General features: G+C 38.8%; 5 protein-coding genes across 10 annotated transcripts; 3 read left to right on the forward strand and 2 right to left on the reverse strand.

The window, feature by feature from the left end:
- The first annotated feature begins 6,461 nt into the window (after positions 1–6,461).
- On the forward strand, positions 6,462–7,364 carry LOC128256943 (zinc finger HIT domain-containing protein 3). The gene is made up of 3 exons (XM_052987673.1): positions 6,462–6,836; positions 6,894–7,054; positions 7,119–7,364. The coding sequence occupies exons 1-3, from the start codon at positions 6,769–6,771 to the stop codon at positions 7,319–7,321; spliced, it is 432 nt and encodes a 143-aa protein (XP_052843633.1). The 5' UTR covers positions 6,462–6,768; the 3' UTR covers positions 7,322–7,364.
- LOC128256988 (beta-glucuronidase-like) lies at positions 7,337–9,716 on the reverse strand. The gene is made up of 6 exons (XM_052987759.1): positions 8,604–9,716; positions 8,225–8,544; positions 7,896–8,169; positions 7,700–7,838; positions 7,482–7,641; positions 7,337–7,420 (listed from the first exon to the last, which is right to left on the reverse strand). The coding sequence occupies exons 1-6, from the start codon at positions 9,714–9,716 to the stop codon at positions 7,366–7,368; spliced, it is 2,061 nt and encodes a 686-aa protein (XP_052843719.1). The 3' UTR covers positions 7,337–7,365.
- An 18-nt stretch (positions 9,717–9,734) lies between these two features.
- On the reverse strand, positions 9,735–14,889 carry LOC128256940 (uncharacterized). 5 transcript variants are annotated; one of them, XM_052987671.1, is made up of 5 exons: positions 14,519–14,887; positions 14,120–14,213; positions 10,454–11,272; positions 10,184–10,263; positions 10,079–10,125 (listed from the first exon to the last, which is right to left on the reverse strand). In XM_052987671.1, exons 2-4 carry the CDS (start codon positions 14,138–14,140, stop codon positions 10,252–10,254), a joined length of 852 nt encoding a protein of 283 aa, XP_052843631.1. In that variant the 5' UTR covers positions 14,141–14,213; positions 14,519–14,887; the 3' UTR covers positions 10,079–10,125; positions 10,184–10,251. The 5 variants fall into 5 exon arrangements, with proteins under 5 accessions (XP_052843627.1, XP_052843628.1, XP_052843631.1 ...); XM_052987667.1 differs by having other exon boundaries at positions 9,735–10,125; positions 10,184–11,272; positions 14,519–14,882; XM_052987670.1 differs by lacking the exon at positions 10,079–10,125 and having other exon boundaries at positions 10,238–10,374; positions 14,519–14,889.
- On the forward strand, positions 11,991–14,137 carry LOC128256942 (cyclin-dependent kinase 5 homolog). Its single transcript, XM_052987672.1, has 4 exons — positions 11,991–12,302; positions 12,365–12,552; positions 12,798–13,162; positions 13,225–14,137. The coding sequence occupies exons 1-4, from the start codon at positions 12,135–12,137 to the stop codon at positions 13,386–13,388; spliced, it is 885 nt and encodes a 294-aa protein (XP_052843632.1). The 5' UTR covers positions 11,991–12,134; the 3' UTR covers positions 13,389–14,137.
- LOC128256939 (flotillin-1) lies at positions 14,255–18,160 on the forward strand. Of its 2 annotated transcripts, XM_052987665.1 has the most exons (8): positions 14,255–14,550; positions 15,012–15,087; positions 15,333–15,687; positions 16,162–16,173; positions 16,291–16,761; positions 16,830–16,973; positions 17,435–17,599; positions 17,821–18,160. In XM_052987665.1, the coding sequence occupies exons 1-8, from the start codon at positions 14,499–14,501 to the stop codon at positions 17,836–17,838; spliced, it is 1,293 nt and encodes a 430-aa protein (XP_052843625.1). In that variant the 5' UTR covers positions 14,255–14,498; the 3' UTR covers positions 17,839–18,160. The 2 variants fall into 2 exon arrangements, with proteins under 2 accessions (XP_052843625.1, XP_052843626.1); XM_052987666.1 differs by lacking the exon at positions 16,162–16,173.
- Positions 18,161–18,609: the final 449 nt, after the last annotated feature.

Consider the following 18,609-nt stretch of genomic DNA (forward strand, 5'->3'; position numbering starts at 1 on the left):
TATAAAAATTTTGGGTTGTAGTTTTTACGATACAACTCCCTAATTTATTTCAGAAAATTGCATTACAGAAATGTGACTGAAAACCTATAGTTTTAAGTCCATAACTTTTCTTTCAAGCATCCAATTTCGAAGTGGTATATCTTTAAAGTCCTATGGCATAGTTCTTTAAAAAACTGCGTTTAAAACTTGATTTGTTATTTTGGGCCGTTTTTATGCTAATTTAATGATGTAAGCCCTTTCTTAATCTCCGTAAAATCATCTGTGCAGAAAAGTGACCAAAAACCTGCAGTTTTAAATCTATAACTTTTCTTACAGGCATCTGATTTCAAAGTGGTATATCTCTAGCGTCTTGTGGCTTAAGCCTCTAAAAATCTGCATTTAAATTTTGTATACAAATTTTGGGTTGTAATTTTTACGATACAACTCGCTAATTTATTTCAGAAAATTGCATTACAGAAATGTGACTGAAAACCTACAGTTCTAAGTCCATAACTTTTCTTTCAAGCATCCAATTTTGAAGTGGTATATCTTTAAAGTCCTATGGCATAGTTCTCTAAAAAACTGCGTTTAAAACTTGATATGTTATTTTGGGCCGTTTTTATGCTAATTTAATTCTTAATCTCCGAAAAATCGTCTGTGCAGTAAAGTGACCAAAAACCTGCAGTTTTAAATCCATAACTTTTCTTTCAGGCATCAGATGTCAAAGTCGAATATCTCTAGAGTTTTGTGGCTTAAGCCTCTAAAAATCTGCATTTAAATTTTGCATAAACATTTTGGGTTATAATTTTTACGATACAACTCCTTAATTTATTTCAGAAAATTGCATTACATAAATGTGACTGAAAACCTATAGTTTTAAGTCCATAACTTTTCTTTCAAGCATTCAATTTCGAAGTGGTATATTTTTAAAGTCCTATGGCATAGTACTCTAAAAAACTGCGTTTAAAACTTGATTTGTTATTTTGGGCCGTTTTTATGCTAATTGAATGATGTAACCCCTTTCTTAATCTCCGAAAAATCGTCTGTGCAGAAAAGTGACCAAAAACCTGCAGTTTTAAATCTATAACTTTTCTTACAGGCATCTGATTTCAAAGTGGTATATCTCTAGCGTCTTGTGGCTTAAGCTTCTAAATATCTGCATATAAATTTTGTATAAAAATTTTGGGTTGTAATTTTTACGATTTGTTATTTTGGGCCGTTTTTATGCTAATTTAATGATGTAACCCCTTTCTTAATCTCCGAAAAATCGTCTGTGCAGAAAAGTGACCAAAAACCTGCAGTTTTAAATCTATAACTTTTCTTACAGGCATCTGATTTCAAAGTGGTATATCTCTAGCGTCTTGTGGCTTAAGCTTCTAAATATCTGCATTTAAATTTTGTATAAAAATTTTGGGTTGTAATTTTTACGATACAACTCCCTAATTTATTTCAGAAAATTGCATTACAGAAATGTGACTGAAAACCTATAGTTTTAAGTCCATAACTTTTCTTTCAAGCATCCAATTTCGAAGTGGTATATCTTTAAAGTCCTATGGCATAGTTCTCTAAAAAAACTGCGTTTAAAACTTGATTTGTTATTTGGGCCGTTCTTATGCTAATTTAATGATGTAACCCCTTTCTTAATCTCCGAAAAATCGTCTGTGCAGAAAAGTGACCAAAAACCTGCAGTTTTAAATCCATAACTTTTCTTTCAGGCATCTGATGTCAAAGTCGAATATCTCTAGAGTCTTGTGGCTTAAGCCTCTACAAATTTGCTTTTAAATTTTGCTTAAAAATTTTGGGTTGTAATTTTTACGATACAACTCCTTAATTTATTTCAGAAAATTGCATTACATAAATGTGACTAAAAACCTATAGTTTTAAGTCCATAACTTTTCTTTCAAGCATCCAATTTCGAAGTGGTATATCTTTAAAGTCCTATGGCATAGTTCTTTAAAAAACTGCGTTTAAAACTTGATTTGTTATTTTGGGCCGTTTTTATGCTAATTTAATGATGTAAGCCCTTTCTTAATCTCCGTAAAATCATCTGTGCAGAAAAGTGACCAAAAACCTGCAGTTTTAAATCTATAACTTTTCTTACAGGCATCTGATTTCAAAGTGGTATATCTCTAGCGTCTTGTGGCTTAAGCCTCTAAAAATCTGCATTTAAATTTTGTATACAAATTTTGGGTTGTAATTTTTACGATACAACTCGCTAATTTATTTCAGAAAATTGCATTACAGAAATGTGACTGAAAACCTACAGTTCTAAGTCCATAACTTTTCTTTCAAGCATCCAATTTTGAAGTGGTATATCTTTAAAGTCCTATGGCATAGTTCTCTAAAAAACTGCGTTTAAAACTTGATATGTTATTTTGGGCCGTTTTTATGCTAATTTAATTCTTAATCTCCGAAAAATCGTCTGTGCAGTAAAGTGACCAAAAACCTGCAGTTTTAAATCCATAACTTTTCTTTCAGGCATCAGATGTCAAAGTCGAATATCTCTAGAGTTTTGTGGCTTAAGCCTCTAAAAATCTGCATTTAAATTTTGCATAAACATTTTGGGTTATAATTTTTACGATACAACTCCTTAATTTATTTCAGAAAATTGCATTACATAAATGTGACTGAAAACCTATAGTTTTAAGTCCATAACTTTTCTTTCAAGCATTCAATTTCGAAGTGGTATATTTTTAAAGTCCTATGGCATAGTACTCTAAAAAACTGCGTTTAAAACTTGATTTGTTATTTTGGGCCGTTTTTATGCTAATTTAATGATGTAAGCCCTTTCTTAATCTCCGTAAAATCATCTGTGCAGAAAAGTGACCAAAAACCTGCAGTTTTAAATCTATAACTTTTCTTACAGGCATCTGATTTCAAAGTGGTATATCTCTAGCGTCTTGTGGCTTAAGCTTCTAAAATCTGCATTTAAATTTTGCTATAAAAATTTTGGGTTGTAATTTTTACGATACAACTCCTAATTTATTTCAGAAAATTGCATTACATAAATGTGACTGAAAACCTATAGTTTTAAGTCCATAACTTTTCTTTCAAGCATTCCAATCTCGAAGTGGTATATCTTTAAAGTCCTGTGGCATAGTTCTCTAAAAAACTGCGTTTAAAACTTGATTTGTTATTTTGGCCGATTTTATGCTAATTTAATGATGTAACCCCTTTCTTAATCTCCGAAAAATCGTCTGTGCAGAAAAGTGACCAAAAACCTGCAGTTTTAAATCCTATAACTTTTCTTTCAGGCATCTGATGTCAAAGTCGTAATATCTCTAGAGTCTTGTGGCTTAAGCCTCTAAATATCTGCATTTAAATTTTGCTATAAAAATTTTGGGTTGTAATTTTTACGATACAACTCCCTAATTTATTTCAGAAAATTGCATTACAGAAATGTGACTAAAAACCTATAGTTTTATATCCATAACTTTTCTTTCAAGCATTCAATTTCGAAGTGGTATATTTTTAAAGTCCTATGGCATAGTACTCTAAAAAACTGCGTTTAAAACTTGATTTGTTATTTTGGGCCGTTTTTATGCTAATTTAATGATGTAAGCCCTTTCTTAATCTCCGTAAAATCATCTGTGCAGAAAAGTGACCAAAAACCTGCAGTTTTAAATCTATAACTTTTCTTACAGGCATCTGATTTCAAAGTGGTATATCTCTAGCGTCTTGTGGCTTAAGCTTCTAAATATCTGCATATAAATTTTGTATAAAAATTTTGGGTTGTAATTTTTACGATTTGTTATTTTGGGCCGTTTTTATGCTAATTTAATGATGTAACCCCTTTCTTAATCTCCGAAAAATCGTCTGTGCAGAAAAGTGACCAAAAACCTGCAGTTTTAAATCCATAACTTTTCTTTCAGGCATCTGATGTCAAAGTCGAATATCTCTAGAGTCTTGTGGCTTAAGCCTCTACAAATTTGCTTTTAAATTTTGCTTAAAAATTTTGGGTTGTAATTTTTACGATACAACTCCCTAATTTATTTCAGAAAATTGCATTACAGAAATGTGACTGAAAACCTATAGTTTTAAGTCCATAACTTTTCTTTCAAGCATCCAATTTCGAAGTGGTATATCTTTAAAGTCCTATGGCATAGTTCTCTAAAAAACTGCGTTTAAAACTTGATTTGTTATTTTGGGCCGTTTTTATGCTAATTTAATGATGTAACCCCTTTCTTAATCTCCGAAAAATCGTCTGTGCAGAAAAGTGACCAAAAACCTGCAGTTTTAAATCCATAACTTTTCTTTCAGGCATCTGATGTCAAATTTGTAATTTTGGGCCGATTTATTGATAATTTAATGATGTAACCCCTTTCTTAATCTCCGAAAAAAGCGTCTGTGCAGAAAAGTCACCAAAAACCTGCAGTTTTAAATCTATAACTTTTCTTACAGGCATCTGATGTCAAAGTGGTATATCTCTAGCGTCTTGTGGCTTAAGCTTCTAAAAATCTGCATTTAAATTTTGCTTAAAAATTTTGGGTTGTAATTTTTACGATACAACTCCTTAATTTATTTCAGAAAATTGCATTACATAAATGTGACTAAAAACCTATAGTTTTAAGTCCATAACTTTTCTTTCAAGCATTCAATCTCGAAGTGGTATATCTTTAAAGTCCTGTGGCATAGTTCTCTAAAAAACTGCGTTTAAAACTTGATTTGTTGTTTTGGGCCGTTTTTATGCTAATTTAATGATGTAACCCCGTTCTTAATCTCCGAAAAATCGTCTGTGCAGAAAAGTGACCAAAAACCTGTAGTTTTAAATTCATAACTTTTCTTTCAGGCATCAGATGTCAAAGTCGAATATCTCTAGAGTCTTGTGGCTGAAGCCTCTAAAAATTTGCATTTAAATTTTGCTTAAACATTTTGGGTTGTAATTTTTACGATACATCTCCTTAATTTATTCCAGAAAATTGCATTACAGAAATGTGACTAAAAACCTATAGTTTTATATCCATAACTTTTCTTTCAGGCATCTGATGTCAAAGTCGAATATCTCTAGAGTCTTGTGGCTTAAGCCTCTACAAATTTGCATTTAAATTTTGTATAAAAATTTTGGGTTGTAATTTTTACGATACAACTCCTTAATATATTTCAGAAAATTGCATTACAGAAATGTGACTTAAAACCTATAGATTTAAGTTCATAACTTTTCTTTCAAGCATTCAATCTCGAAGTGGTATATCTTTAAAGTCCTTTGGCATAGTTTTCTAAAAAACTGCGTTTAAAACTTGATTTGTTGTTTTGGGCCGTTTTTATGCTAATTTAATGATGTAACCCCGTTCTTAATCTCCGAAAAATCGTCTGTGCAGAAAAGTGACCAAAAACCTGCAGTTTTAAATCCATAACTTTTCTTTCAGGCATCAGATGTCAAAGTCGAATATCTCTAGAGTCTTGTGGCTGAAGCCTCTAAAAATTTGCATTTAAATTTTGCTTAAACATTTTGGGTTGTAATTTTTACGATACAACTCCTTAATTTATTTCAGAAAATTGCATTACATAAATGTGACTAAAAACCTACAGTTTTAGGCCCATAACTTTTCTTTCAAGCATCCATTTTTGAAGTGGTATATCTTTAAAGTCCTGTGGCTTAGTCCTTTAAAAAACTGCGTTTAAAACTTGATTTTTAATTGTGGGCCGATTCTTTGCAAATTTTATGATATAATCCTAAATTCCAAAAAAAATAGTCTGTGCAGATAAGTGACCAAATACATACAGTCTTAAATCCACAAGTTTTCTTTCAGGCATCTGATGTCAAAGTGGTAGTGGAGTTGTGGCTTAAGCCTCTAAAAATCTGCATTTATATATTGTTTGAAAAATCGAGCTTATATTTTAGAAGTTATCGGATTGTGAAGTCGTTTGCCGCCGCTCTACCGCGCCTCAGCCGCCGCTCTACCGCGCCTCAGCCGCCGCTCTGCCGCTGTTCGGCCGCTGCTTGCTGGTAATAGCTGCAGTAGGGAGACAAAACAAAAGAACTTTAAGCGGGGGGTGGGAGTGATGCACGCACTTAGCTTCTATTGTTTTTAAGGGTAACACTTCGTTTGTAGTTTGTTGCCTGAGTAACGGGTATTTAATAGTCGACTATAGGCGTTAAAATAGTTTTATAAATTCATTCACTAATCAGCATGCTTAATTTGAAAAAAAACATAAAATTAACTCAGTAGATTCTATGATAGGCGGGCTTAATTTCTAAATTTTTGATAGGACTAAACCTGTCTATTAGATTTCTATGATTAAAAAATGTTGCAATATATGCTGCTTTATTTTGCAATACCGTGACTTAAAAATTAATGTTAATAGACGTATAACATTTAAAAGCCACAGTGCAAAGAAGGAACACAAGAACACCGAAGTATGCATCCAGTTTTTAGAAAATTTGTATAGAAAATTCTGTAAATTAGCGTTACAGACTTAAGTTTTTTTTGTTTGTTGATTTGAAAGCTGACAGTTACAAAACATAAATTTTAAACTGTCAGTACAATGAATTTAATATTCCATTTACGAGTGTTATCGTTAAAAAAACCGTCTTAAATTACCATGTAGTTGCGCGATTTAATACGTATTTTATTATTATTCTGCTTGCGATTTGCCATTAACTTTTTGATTCTCTACCGCCAAAAAGAAAACGGCGTTCCAGAAGGGCCTCAACGGCTTGGAACTCTAAGGACAGACAAAAGCTGGTTGCAGTAACAATGGCCTGGAACTGTAAAGGTAGACAAGAGCTGGTTACTGCGACACCCGCACATCTGTTTTTGTTTGGCACGCTGATTTGGTTTGGATAAGATGGAAAATTGCATTAATTGCGAGGAAAACACGCGAAAATACAAGTGCAGCAAGTGCTCGGCGCCTTAGTAAGTAGCACAAAATGTAGTTATAGTTTAATGGGCTAAAACTAACCCCAATTGTAGCTGTTCTGTGGCCTGTTATAAGGCCCACAAGGATTCGCCGCAATGCTTGGCCAAGGATTTGGTTAAAGAAAAGGAGAAATCTGCCTTCCACGAGGAACCTACGCTCCATGTTCCCTTCACCACCGACGACACTGTGCCCATGGAGAAGCTGCAGCAATTAGGTGGTTGGGTTACCCCATTAATCCGCCTTTTCTCATTGGTATACCTTTGGTTTTTTCTCCACAGAAAACTGCCCTAATCTGCGAAACTTGCTCCACAATCCGCACTTGCGCTCGCTGCTCCAACAGATTGATGTGGCCATCAATGCCCAGACGGCCATGATGGCCGGCATGCAGGAGCCTCTGTTTCTGGAGTTCGCAAATGCCTGTCTGCAGGTCGTGGAACCCATGTCGGATGCGGAGCGCGCTGAATTCGAGTTGTGCTCCTAAAAACCAACCAGTATCTCAATAAAAACAGCCATATATTTTGTAATTTATACATTTGATAACTCCTCTTCAGACTCAGGCTCGACCAGCTTTGAGTTGTTGCTGCAGATGAAAGCCAAAGGTTTTTTAAATTATTTTTAATTAATCAGTATATATAACCCACCTTTCTCCCACGACGTATTCAAAGAGATCATATGGCATTTTGGCCCTTTCCAGTTTGTGGGCCAGACCAAAGTAGCGTCGCCTCAGCACATATGCCATTTCCTTGGGCTGCCTGTTCCTGGTAAAGATGCCCTTTCTATTCCCACCAATCCTGTTGATAGCTAAGAATACAAATGAAACCAATGTATATTAAAAACAAGGGAAAAAATAAGTACTAACACTGGGCCGTTTGGAAGTCGGCAAAGTTCCACACAAACTCCCCGATGAACCAGGAGTTTTCACGAAGCTTATCGAAGGCTCGAAAGTGCCTGGAGTACAACTGCCGCTGGAAGTCGGGGGAACCCATGAGCGAAGGCAACTTTTTAAGAAAAACGCAATCAACCAGAGGACACAACAGCGCAAGACCATGCCTTACCGATCGGTAGAACCCTAAGGAATCCGCTCCGTACTCCATTATTATCACCAGCTTGTTGGTCACGTTGCGCCAAAGCAAGGCCTCTTCAATCACTGGAGCGGTGATACTGTCCAGACTGCCGGGAGACGAGTACCAACCATTGTAACGATTGAAGCCCAGAATGTCCAGCAGTCCCGCGAGAGTTGATTGACCGATTTCATCGATTGCCGTGGCAAGGGCAGCAGTTAAGGGGCGGTCATCGTGTGCTATTTGCCTGACGTACTTCACCAGATATCTGAGAAAAAACAGACCCTGATTTACTGATTTATCTCACCAAGATAACAACCCACTTGAAGTATAGGGCAGACTGGTTGCTGAACAAACTGCTAGGTTCATTGGCCACCGACCAGGCGATGACACTGGGATGATTCCTATCCCTGTGGATCAGCTGCTCCATCACCGACATGTGGTTGTGCAACAGGCGCGGATGAAAGCTGTACAAGTCCACTGCCGAGCACTCATCAATTATCATAATGCCCTGCTCGTCGGCAAACTGCATGGACTCCTCGGAGTACGGATAGTGCGAGGTTCGATAGGCATTCGCTCCTATCCACCTCAGCAGGTTGAAGTCGCGCACCATCAGCGGATTGTCGTGGCCCCTCCCGCGAATCTGAAGGCAGAAGTCAGTAAATTTCATACACTTATGTTGTTAAACTGACGTAAAATAACCTCAGAATCCTCGTGGCGACCAAATCCTCGCAGATATAGGGATCTCCCATTCAGGAGCAGGTTGTTGCTGTCCCAACTAAGACTTCGTATTCCCACGGACAGACGGTAGACATCCAGTCGGACGTCATCTTGCGACTCCTCCATAGCAGAATCGCCCTCGTAGAGATCTAGTTTGAGCTGGTAAAGGTAGCCTGGCTCCGGATCCATGAGATAAGGCCACCAGGCTCGGGCATGGTTAACGTGCATGCTGCCGCTAAAGGCATGTCTACTTATTTTTTGGGCCACCACTTCACCCCGTTGATTCAGCAGCTGGACATGGATGTAGTAGTTTCTCCGCATTAAATGCTCTTCTTTTCCAGCCACCCAAAGGCGGAAGTTAACGATGCCCACTTGCTTCGATGAGTACTCCGTGGACACGGAGACATCGCTGATGTAGACGAGCGGCGTGGAATACAGGAGCACACTTCTATGGATGCCAGCGTAGTTGAAGAAGTCAAAAGTGTATTCTTGCTGGCTCTGGAATTTCTCCTTTTCTTGCAGCTCCCCTTGGGGAATCGAAAAGCGATCCAGTCGGTTGTCGCACATCACGGTCAGTCGGTTCTCGACTCCGAAATTCACAAAGTTCCCCACCTCCGCCTCAAAGGGCAGTCCGCCGGAGCTGTGATTCAGGACGGCCTGTCCGTTGATCCACACCTCGGCGCGGTAGTGGACACTTCCGAATCGCAGCCAGGTCCGAGACCGTCGATCCCAGGAGGCGGGCACAAAGAAGGTTCTCTCGTACCAAACCGGACCAACGTGGTCACGTAGCGATCGACTGACGGTAATGTCATTATAGGATGCGGGCACCGCCATGGAGATCACACGGCGACTCGACTGGCCGAGACCCTTCTCGAACCACTTCTCCAGGTAGCCCTCCATTGGTCGACTAGAGGAGCTCTTCACCAACCGCCAGATTCCGTCCAGCGATCGCACTTCCCGAGTCTCCGAGTCTTGGGGATACAGCAAGCCTCTTGTGGAATTGGGAAGTAGTATTGTCTCCAACTCAGCCATGGAGCCCCAAACAGAAGCTAGCAGGAAGGACAAACCAACCCCCAGCCACGTTTCCTGATGCATATTAAACGACCGAATGGATCTGGGCAGCTTTCCTATACTCAAAACGTGAAGCCTTCTAGTCACACTTATTTCAATTTCACACCCAATTCCTAGCCTAACTGATTTAATTAAAGGTTACCGTCGCAACATGAGAAAAGTAACTGTCTAAGCAGTCAATTTGTTATAAAAGAATTATTCGATACGAATTCAGATAATACAATAGATAACAAATCAAAGTGTTTGAATATTGGCTATGCCATTTTAAATTTCAGTGAAGTTAAAAAATAACAATTTAAATCATAAATAGTTAAAGTCAGTCAAAATAAATTGAAACTGGATCACAACCATAACTTATTTTTGGATGCTCCGTGCGAAGCTTGAAATACATATGTTCGCCATCCACTCTCCATATTATAGGTGCTGTCGGGAGCTAAGAACAGAAACATTACTATCGAATGTCAAAAATACGTGATACATTTAAGACTTACAAATTCATCTGGATGACAGACGAGGTTTTCACCCAAATATATGTTGAGTGTTTTGTGACGTTCCTTGGCTATCTCCGTTGCTAAAAATGTGAATTCCTTAAAACCAAACTTGCAGTCACTTAGGCCTAGGATCTCAGTAGTCTTTAGACTATTAATTATTTGCTTAAAACCGAGTTCATCAAAGACAGAATCTTTAAAATAGATTTCTTTAATATTTTCAAAGTTTAGCAAGCTTCTGCTTTCTCTATTTACACGGATGAGCCTTCCTACCTTCATTGTCTGTATTTGCACATGAAGGTTGAGAATCTGATCAAGTTCCTCATAGAAGTTGATATCCAGAATTCTGATATTACTCCGTTTCGCACACCTCAGCACTTCCCAGACAAAGGCGCCGTAAATTTGGCCACAAAGAAATAGCTGCTTCAAGTGGGTTAGGTGTTCCAGATTCCTCAGGAACCATACCCTCATTTCCTCACAGTCACACTGCAGCAACTCTATGTTTTTTATCCCCTCCAAGGGCAAATCGATGGATTCAAGCTGACTTGTATCAAAAACTCCCAATTTCAGACTTTTTATATTTCTGGTTTTTAGAATGTGAATTAGGTTGCTGACTTCGAATTTGCTGCAGTACGACAACGTAAGATTCTCCAGGAACTGGAATTCGACCAAGTGCTTACCAGTGAACTTTCCATGGGGACTGAAAGTTTTCAAGTTGGGAAAACTCCTAATCATTTTTGGTAAATCCGAATCATTCAACGAAAACGAATGCGTTGAGAAACGGAAATCGTCGAGTTTTGGAAATACATAATTCGTAAGGACATCAAAATTTGACCTTTTCTCCATCTTCAACCGGAGAGCATTGAGTGTTCTTTGGGTGCTTCCCAGGAAGAAAAGGAGATCCTTGTCGCTCAAATGCAATTCGATCAGGGAGAGACTCGCAGATTTGTCCCGAGACCGCCAGACATGGGGCATTACTTCCAGGAACCGGAGATGCATGTGCGTCATCTTCAGCTGGGTTGGAAAGTCAAGATGTCCCATAATGAGAATCAGTACATCGTCTGGCAGACATAATAGGCCAGGCTTGGGATTCTGTGGAAAATCATGGGAAATGTTTTTGTTTTATTTTAATAAATTAAACATATATAAAAACAACAATATTCCGATTTTTATGCCTTTATGTTTACCATCAGTGAAACTATTATGATTTTACCGCTAAATTATTCGATCTTTCTCACATGACATTGTTGAGCGATTTGAATAAAATAAAAACAGTTGTTCTGAAATTACAAACCATTCCTTTATCTCAAGAAACAATTTGAAAAACAGTGAAGGTATGTTTTTTTCATTAATTTTTTATTCCTAGGATAGTTCCCATGGGAGATATGATATAGTCGCACGTAATTCCAAAATATTTATCCATTACTTTATCCCAACTCAAATTTGTAAGAATTGAAACAGCAAAGTTTGTATTTTTTTATAAAAGTTTCCGATTGTTCAAAAGAGAGGCGGCTTTTGGTAACGATTTATGCAGATAGCTTTAAAACTGAGGGACTAGTGTGCGTAGAAACGGACGGACAAACAGACGGTCACGGCTAGATCGACACTCCTAGTGATGCAGATCAAGAATATATGTATATACTTTAAAGGGTCTCCATTACTGAGTTGCAAACTTGTGACTGAATTTATTATACCCACTGCAAAGGTAAAATTATTTAGTTCACTTATGATCAAAATATATTTTTGGTATCTAGCAGAGGCACCCTCCGCAGGTAGTGGAGACACGCAACCGCAGTTAGCGCAGGCATGTCAGAGGTGGAATTACTTCGATATTATGTATCGGTGTTTCCCCACCCCCAGCAGCTAAATCCGCAAAAACAAACTGCGAAAAAAGAATCCTCCAATTCCAGGAGTTTTCCGTTAAAAACCAGCTAAATTCACAAAAAAAACCAAGATGCAGAAGTACGACAAGATGGAGAAGATCGGCGAGGGCACCTATGGCACGGTGTTCAAGGGCCGCAACCGCGACACCATGGAGATTGTGGCTCTAAAGCGGGTGCGTCTGGACGAGGATGATGAGGGAGTGCCCAGCTCCGCCCTTCGGGAGATCTGCCTGCTGAAGGTGAGTGGGAGGACTATGACCATGACCAGGATGTCCTTATCTAATCCCGTGCCAACCCGTAGGAGCTGAAGCACAAGAACATTGTGCGCCTCATAGACGTCCTGCATTCGGACAAGAAACTCACCCTGGTCTTCGAGCACTGCGACCAAGACCTCAAAAAGTACTTCGACAGTCTCAACGGAGAGATCGACATGGCCGTGTGCCGAAGCTTCATGCTCCAGCTTCTCCGCGGACTGGCCTTCTGCCACAGGTATTTCACTAAAGTCATCTACTGGTTTTCCCACAGGAATATTTATGATTTCAATTGGGATTTCTCAATCTAGACAAGTCCGCTTCTAGGTGATTTTCTCACCCAATTTAACGTCTATCTTAATTTAAAATGCGATACTTTTACACTATATTTTCTTTCTTATTCTTGTCTGTTCATTATTGAACAACTTTAATCCTAAAAAAATCAAAATGGCCCAAATTAACTTTATAAAACCCCCATTCCAGCCACAACGTCCTGCATCGCGATTTGAAGCCGCAAAACCTGCTGATCAACAAGAATGGCGAGCTGAAGCTGGCTGACTTTGGTCTGGCTCGAGCATTCGGCATTCCCGTGAAGTGCTACTCCGCAGAAGTGGTGACTCTGTGGTACAGACCACCCGATGTCCTCTTTGGAGCCAAGCTATACACCACCAGTATCGACATGTGGTCGGCCGGCTGCATCTTGGCGGAACTGGCGGACGCTGGACGACCGCTGTTTCCCGGCTCCGATGTGCTCGACCAGCTGATGAAGATCTTTCGAGTGCTGGGCACGCCCAACGAGGACTCCTGGCCAGGGGTCTCCCACCTCTCCGACTACGTGGCGCTTCCATGTAAGAATTCGAGAGCCATCATCTCTGTGCTGGTACTGAATTAACCCCCAATTAATTAACAGCCTTTCCGGCCATCACCTCGTGGAGTCAACTGGTACCCCGGCTGAACTCTAAGGGTCGCGACCTTCTGCAAAAGCTGCTCGTCTGCCGGCCAAATCAGAGGATCAGCGCCGAGGCCGCCATGCAGCATCCTTACTTCACGGACAGCAGCTCTTTGGGTCACTGATATGGAGTCGAATGGGTTGGGGTTGGAATAGGTCTTAGCCACTACTCGAGCGACTGTTTTCACGTACTTTGATTAGACTTAAGCCAAAACCCTAACCTTGTTTAGCTATGAATGTGTAGATCTTCGAAGTATATCTATGCACTAGGATATCGGTAATAGACTAGGATAAACTGTCCTTTATAACGTGTTTATTGCAATTTGTTTGTATGCAAGGTTTTTAGTTAGCAAAGCAAAAACAAAAGTGAATTTTAATGAAAGACAATCCTTAACAATGAGACACTTTATATAGCCATTGATTTAAAGTTCGTTGTGCTTTTCTTCTGTTTTTGTTAAGTAAATAAAGTGATATAACTAAAATCACTTTTTTATACTTATTTCTTGAGCGAAAAGAAATTACTCAAAAATAATGATTATTTTGTCGATTAAACAATTTTGCTTTAAGTCGTCCAACTTTTTTGCAGCGTTTAAATAATACTCAAAATACAATCATGAAGTTGTAAATTTTTTTTCAATTAAACTATTAATTATTTTTTACGGTACCTGCAATAAGATCGTTAAATTGAATTATTTTTAATTTTTAACAACTAGCCAGAATTGTTGGTTTCAAAAGATGGATTAAAATGCAGAGATAGAAATGTTTAAACAACTTTTTAAAACTTAAGCATTGAATAACTTACGACCCAGAAATTTAAATGTATCCTAGCTTTGTAGATCAATAAAAAGGAACTTACCGAAGCACGACATCCCAACATTCTGATATTTTTCAAGAGGTCTGGCCGAACCACCGGAACGCAATAGGGGTTAAAGTCGTTCTGCGCAGTCTCACTAAACAGGGTTAAAGAATTTGGATTCAAGAGATTGAGAGAACTTATTTATTGTGCTACAATTTTTCTCCGAATCGGTCGTGTTTTTTTACGTTGCGTTTGGTGTGCCGCGGGAGTTGTTTATATATATTTTGATACAAGTATTAATAAACAATTAAGGGGCGATCCACAGGTCGCTAAAACGCGATTTAAGCGATTAAAATTGAGCGAGAACTTCGCGAGTCAAACAATCACAAACAGCTCTTATCAACCACCGGTTGGGAAATATAGAAAAAACACTTAAAAAATGACTTGGGGATTTGTTACCTGCGGGCCAAACGAGGCCCTGGTAGTTTCCGGTAATTTAAATAATTAATTCATTAATTTAAGAATTTGATCAACGAAAAAGAAATTTAATGAAATGACTGACGTCATCATCATCAGTGCTGCCTACTTTTGATCAGAAAAAAAGCTGTTTTTGACGGGACAAAAAAAAGCTAACAAATTTTTAAATAAAATCAAAAAACAAGTTAGAATATTTAAAAATAAACCAAAGAAGCGATTTTTTAATAAATCTAGAATTCCCGCTTCACGAAATTTACAAATTTTTCCCGCAGCTGGACTTCGAAAACAACCAGATTTGACGGGAATAAAGCGGGATGGGCTCTGCTCACTATCGATTTATTGGGCGAAGAAAAGGAAGGGGGGGAAGAAGCAGTCCGAAGCCATGCGCGCGCACTTGAACGGCGTTGCGATGCTGTAACTGAAATTCAAATGCCGCAATGTTTTGTAAACAAAGTGTTTTTTCCCTCTTTCACAGGATGTTGTTACATGAAGCCGCTTTTGGTGCCGGGTGGAAGGGCTTTCGTGTGGCCCACGATCCAGCAGGTGCAGCGGTGGGTACAACGATAATAATATTTTAACTTAGCCTGGGAATCAAACAATTACTCGATATTTTGTTTAGTCTATTTAAAAAGCAAGTAAAGTTACTTTTTTATATTGTTAATAGAAAAACTCTTTATTGAGAACGAATCCGTTGAACAATTTCAGATGTAATTAAATAATTTTATTAATATCGTTTGAATCCCTATCCATTGAAATGTTAGTTTCCCGATGTTTAACTTTGCATTATATCCGCCAGAATTTCGTTGAACACCATGACCCTCCAGGTAGAGAGTCCCTGTGTGTACACCAGCCAAGGAGTTCCGATCTCCGTGACGGGAATCGCCCAAGTGAAGGTCCAGGGTCAGAACGAGGACATGTTGCTCACTGCCTGTGAGCAGTTCTTGGGAAAAACGGAGGCAGAGATCAACCATATTGCCCTGGTCACCCTGGAGGGACATCAGCGGGCCATTATGGGATCGATGACCGTGGAGGAGATCTACAAGGACCGTAAGAAGTTCAGCAAGCAGGTGTTCGAAGTGGCCTCCAGCGATCTGGCCAACATGGGAATAACTGTCGTCTCCTACACCATCAAGGATTTGCGCGATGAGGAGGTGCGTAGTTCATTCCAACGGATAATGCTCATAACCCCTGCAAAACTAACCCAATCATCAGCAGTGATGGGAATTGATTTGATATGATCTTTTTCCCACAACGATTTGACTTAACTTAAACAATTTAACTCCTTTTCATCTTAAATGAGAAATCGATTTTAAAAGAGAGATTTTCAGAATTATGTGTTTTGGACAATGCTTAAGCTGAACCAGCAAAAAAATCAGTCATCATACTTTGTAGCAAATGTAAAAATGTAAATATATTTTATTTTATTTTCAACTTGTTTAAACATTCTAAACTTGTCAAAGAGACAAGTGAATGCTATAGACTTTATCTTTCTTTTATCCTAGCTAAGCATTGTACTACAGAATTCCCATCACTGTGTACTGGCTTCAAGTCCTTTTATCCCTAATAACCTCTTGTATATATGTGTATATATATATTTCTTGCATGTCCACATGGATCCATTTTAGGGCGACTCAAAGGTGCGTATGACCGCTCATCCGCCTACGTGTGGAACCGTTGGACTACGTGGAATCCACTTTCTGCTCCCTTAGAGACAAACGAGATACTGACTCCCCAATTTCGATTCTCTTTTTCAGGGCTATCTGCGGTCGTTAGGTATGGCCCGTACGGCGGAAGTGAAGCGAGATGCCCGAATTGGAGAGGCTGAGGCCCGGGCTGAGGCTCACATCAAGGAGGCCATTGCTGAGGAGCAGCGCATGGCTGCCAGGTTCCTCAACGACACCGATATCGCTAAGGCCCAGCGCGACTTTGAGCTGAAGAAGGCCGCCTACGACGTGGAGGTACAGACCAAAAAGGCCGAAGCCGAGATGGCCTACGAGCTCCAGGCAGCCAAAACCAAGCAGCGCATCAAGGAGGAACAGATGCAAGTCAAGGTGATCGAGCGCACCCAGGAGATTGCCGTGCAGGAGCAGGAGATCATGCGTCGCGAGCGGGAGCTGGAGGCCACCATTCGCCGTCCAGCTGAGGCCGAAAAGTTCCGCATGGAGAAGTTGGCCGAAGCCAACAAGCAGCGTGTGGTGATGGAGGCCGAGGCAGAGGCTGAATCGGTTAGAGACGATCTAAATGGGTGGAAGACAAAAAACAAAAACTTACAGCTATCCTTCGTTTGTTACAGATTAAAATCCGTGGTGAAGCCGAAGCTTTTGCAATTGCTGCCAAGGCCAAGGCAGAGGCCGAGCAGATGGCCCAAAAGGCAGAAGCCTATCGCGAGTACCGCGAGGCTGCCATGGTGGAGATGCTTCTGGACACGTTGCCAAAGGTAAGTTCCATGACAAGTAAATATAATCTCTATTGTAGATTGTCATTGCCTAGCTTTGACATACCTTATTGTATTGAAATATTTTGAGTAACAATTTTTATTTAATTATTTAAATATCTATCTAGCTAGCACCTAACTAAGATTTTTGTTTGAGTACCTGTGAGTTCGATGACAAGAGTTTAAAAATCTCATGAGTGTCTTGTATAGGTTACTCCATCTCCATACTGCATTTTACATTTAAACTCTTTGTAACTTTTGTTTGCCACAAATGTTTGATTTCAGTTAATGAAATACGTATTAAACTAGTTCAGATAAATATCAATATTCACTAAAGAGAAATTCAATTTGTAATAATATACCAATTCTAATCAGATAAAAAAAATGTAAAGAAATTTGATTTGGTGAACTAGTGTCTTTTGAAAGTATTGTTTGTTAAATCAATTTTTTTTTATTTACCACAGGTGGCCGCCGAGGTGGCTGCCCCGTTGTCGCAGGCCAAAAAGATCACGATGGTGTCCAGCGGAAATGGCGAAATCGGTGCCGCCAAGCTGACCGGCGAGGTCCTGTCGATCGTCAACAAAGTGCCAGAGCTGGTCAAGAACATAACCGGTGTGGACATTGCTCGGGTACGTTCCAATTCTGAATTTATCTAACTTCGAAGCTCGTCGCGAAGAAGGAAGACAACGATCCTAACGAAACCCAAACCAAAACAAATGGCAATCAAAAGACTTGGTAGACAAGAGGACGCGAAATTATTTGGCTTCCTTTGTTTGATTTGAGCTTTGATTTGCGATCTTGATTCCCTGAGTTCGATTCACTTTACGTTTCCTTTTTTTCTTCATTTCAGTCTGTGCATGCTGGCTAAAAAAGATCCCAAAAGAAAACCAATTCAAAACACACAATTACTCTTCAAAAAAAGTTTATAAAAATGAACAAAAAAAAAACAAATATGCAATTTTGAACGATCGAATACTTCAAAAACTGAAATCGAACGCATTTAAACTTTGTTTATGAAATTAACGGCATGTTTAATATATTTACGAATCTTTGTGCTAACCCGACAAATTTTGCAACATGTTTTACACACACACTCAGAGAGAGGAGCAGAGATATTTTGTATTCAATGTATATGTATTTATATAAGTGTATTGCACAAAGCGTGGAATAAATATTCTTCCTTGAATCAACAGATGTGGTTTTAATTTGAATTGGCCGCCCTTAGTATAGGTTCATTTGCTGGTTAGAAAAAATATAAAATTGTAGAACATAGCGATCGAATGTATTTAAAATCTAAGTTTACGGAAGTATTTAGTTGAAGAAAAAATTGAGGATAGTACCTTCGCAGGGAGTGATCGGATATTTTAATGGGTCCTTTTTTCAACTTTTGTATCAAGTGACAAAAGGCGCAGGCATGTTTTCTACTATTAGGACTTTAATGATGTGAAAGCAGCTTAAGCATTTTATAATGACTTCGTTTATGGATGTGAAAAGAAAAACACGTTTTAAAATTTTTAAGTAAATACTAGTTACAATAAAAATGTAAGTAAAAACGTATTTTCTGACATTTTACATACATATTTTCATAAACTGTTGTTCTTTTGACTTGGAGTTTGCCGGTTTGGGGGCTAATGCTGCC

Source organism: Drosophila gunungcola (genome assembly GCF_025200985.1).
Source record: "Drosophila gunungcola strain Sukarami chromosome 2R unlocalized genomic scaffold, Dgunungcola_SK_2 000079F, whole genome shotgun sequence".
NCBI lineage: Eukaryota > Metazoa > Arthropoda > Insecta > Diptera > Drosophilidae > Drosophila > Drosophila gunungcola.

Coding starts and splice junctions, on each gene's coding strand:
- LOC128256943 (XM_052987673.1), top strand. CDS start 6,769: ATGGAAAATTGCATTAATTGCGAGGAAAACACGCGAAAATACAAGTGC. Junction 6,837..6,893: donor AGCAAGTGCTCGGCGCCTTA/GTAAGTAGCACA, acceptor CCCCAATTGTAG/CTGTTCTGTGGCCTGTTATA. Junction 7,055..7,118: donor GGAGAAGCTGCAGCAATTAG/GTGGTTGGGTTA, acceptor TTTTCTCCACAG/AAAACTGCCCTAATCTGCGA.
- LOC128256988 (XM_052987759.1), bottom strand. CDS start 9,716: ATGCATCAGGAAACGTGGCTGGGGGTTGGTTTGTCCTTCCTGCTAGCT. Junction 8,170..8,224: donor CAGTCTGCCCTATACTTCAA/GTGGGTTGTTAT, acceptor GTTTTTTCTCAG/ATATCTGGTGAAGTACGTCA. Junction 7,642..7,699: donor CGACTTCCAAACGGCCCAGT/GTTAGTACTTAT, acceptor TTGTATTCTTAG/CTATCAACAGGATTGGTGGG.
- LOC128256942 (XM_052987672.1), top strand. CDS start 12,135: ATGCAGAAGTACGACAAGATGGAGAAGATCGGCGAGGGCACCTATGGC. Junction 12,303..12,364: donor GGGAGATCTGCCTGCTGAAG/GTGAGTGGGAGG, acceptor GCCAACCCGTAG/GAGCTGAAGCACAAGAACAT. Junction 12,553..12,797: donor GGACTGGCCTTCTGCCACAG/GTATTTCACTAA, acceptor CCCCCATTCCAG/CCACAACGTCCTGCATCGCG.
- LOC128256940 (XM_052987667.1), bottom strand. CDS start 14,140: ATGTTGGGATGTCGTGCTTCG. Junction 11,273..14,119: donor TGTTGGGATGTCGTGCTTCG/GTAAGTTCCTTT, acceptor GATTTTCCACAG/AATCCCAAGCCTGGCCTATT. Junction 10,126..10,183: donor TCTGTCATCCAGATGAATTT/GTAAGTCTTAAA, acceptor TTCTGTTCTTAG/CTCCCGACAGCACCTATAAT.
- LOC128256939 (XM_052987665.1), top strand. CDS start 14,499: ATGACTTGGGGATTTGTTACCTGCGGGCCAAACGAGGCCCTGGTAGTT. Junction 14,551..15,011: donor CGAGGCCCTGGTAGTTTCCG/GTAATTTAAATA, acceptor CCTCTTTCACAG/GATGTTGTTACATGAAGCCG. Junction 15,088..15,332: donor ACGATCCAGCAGGTGCAGCG/GTGGGTACAACG, acceptor TATATCCGCCAG/AATTTCGTTGAACACCATGA.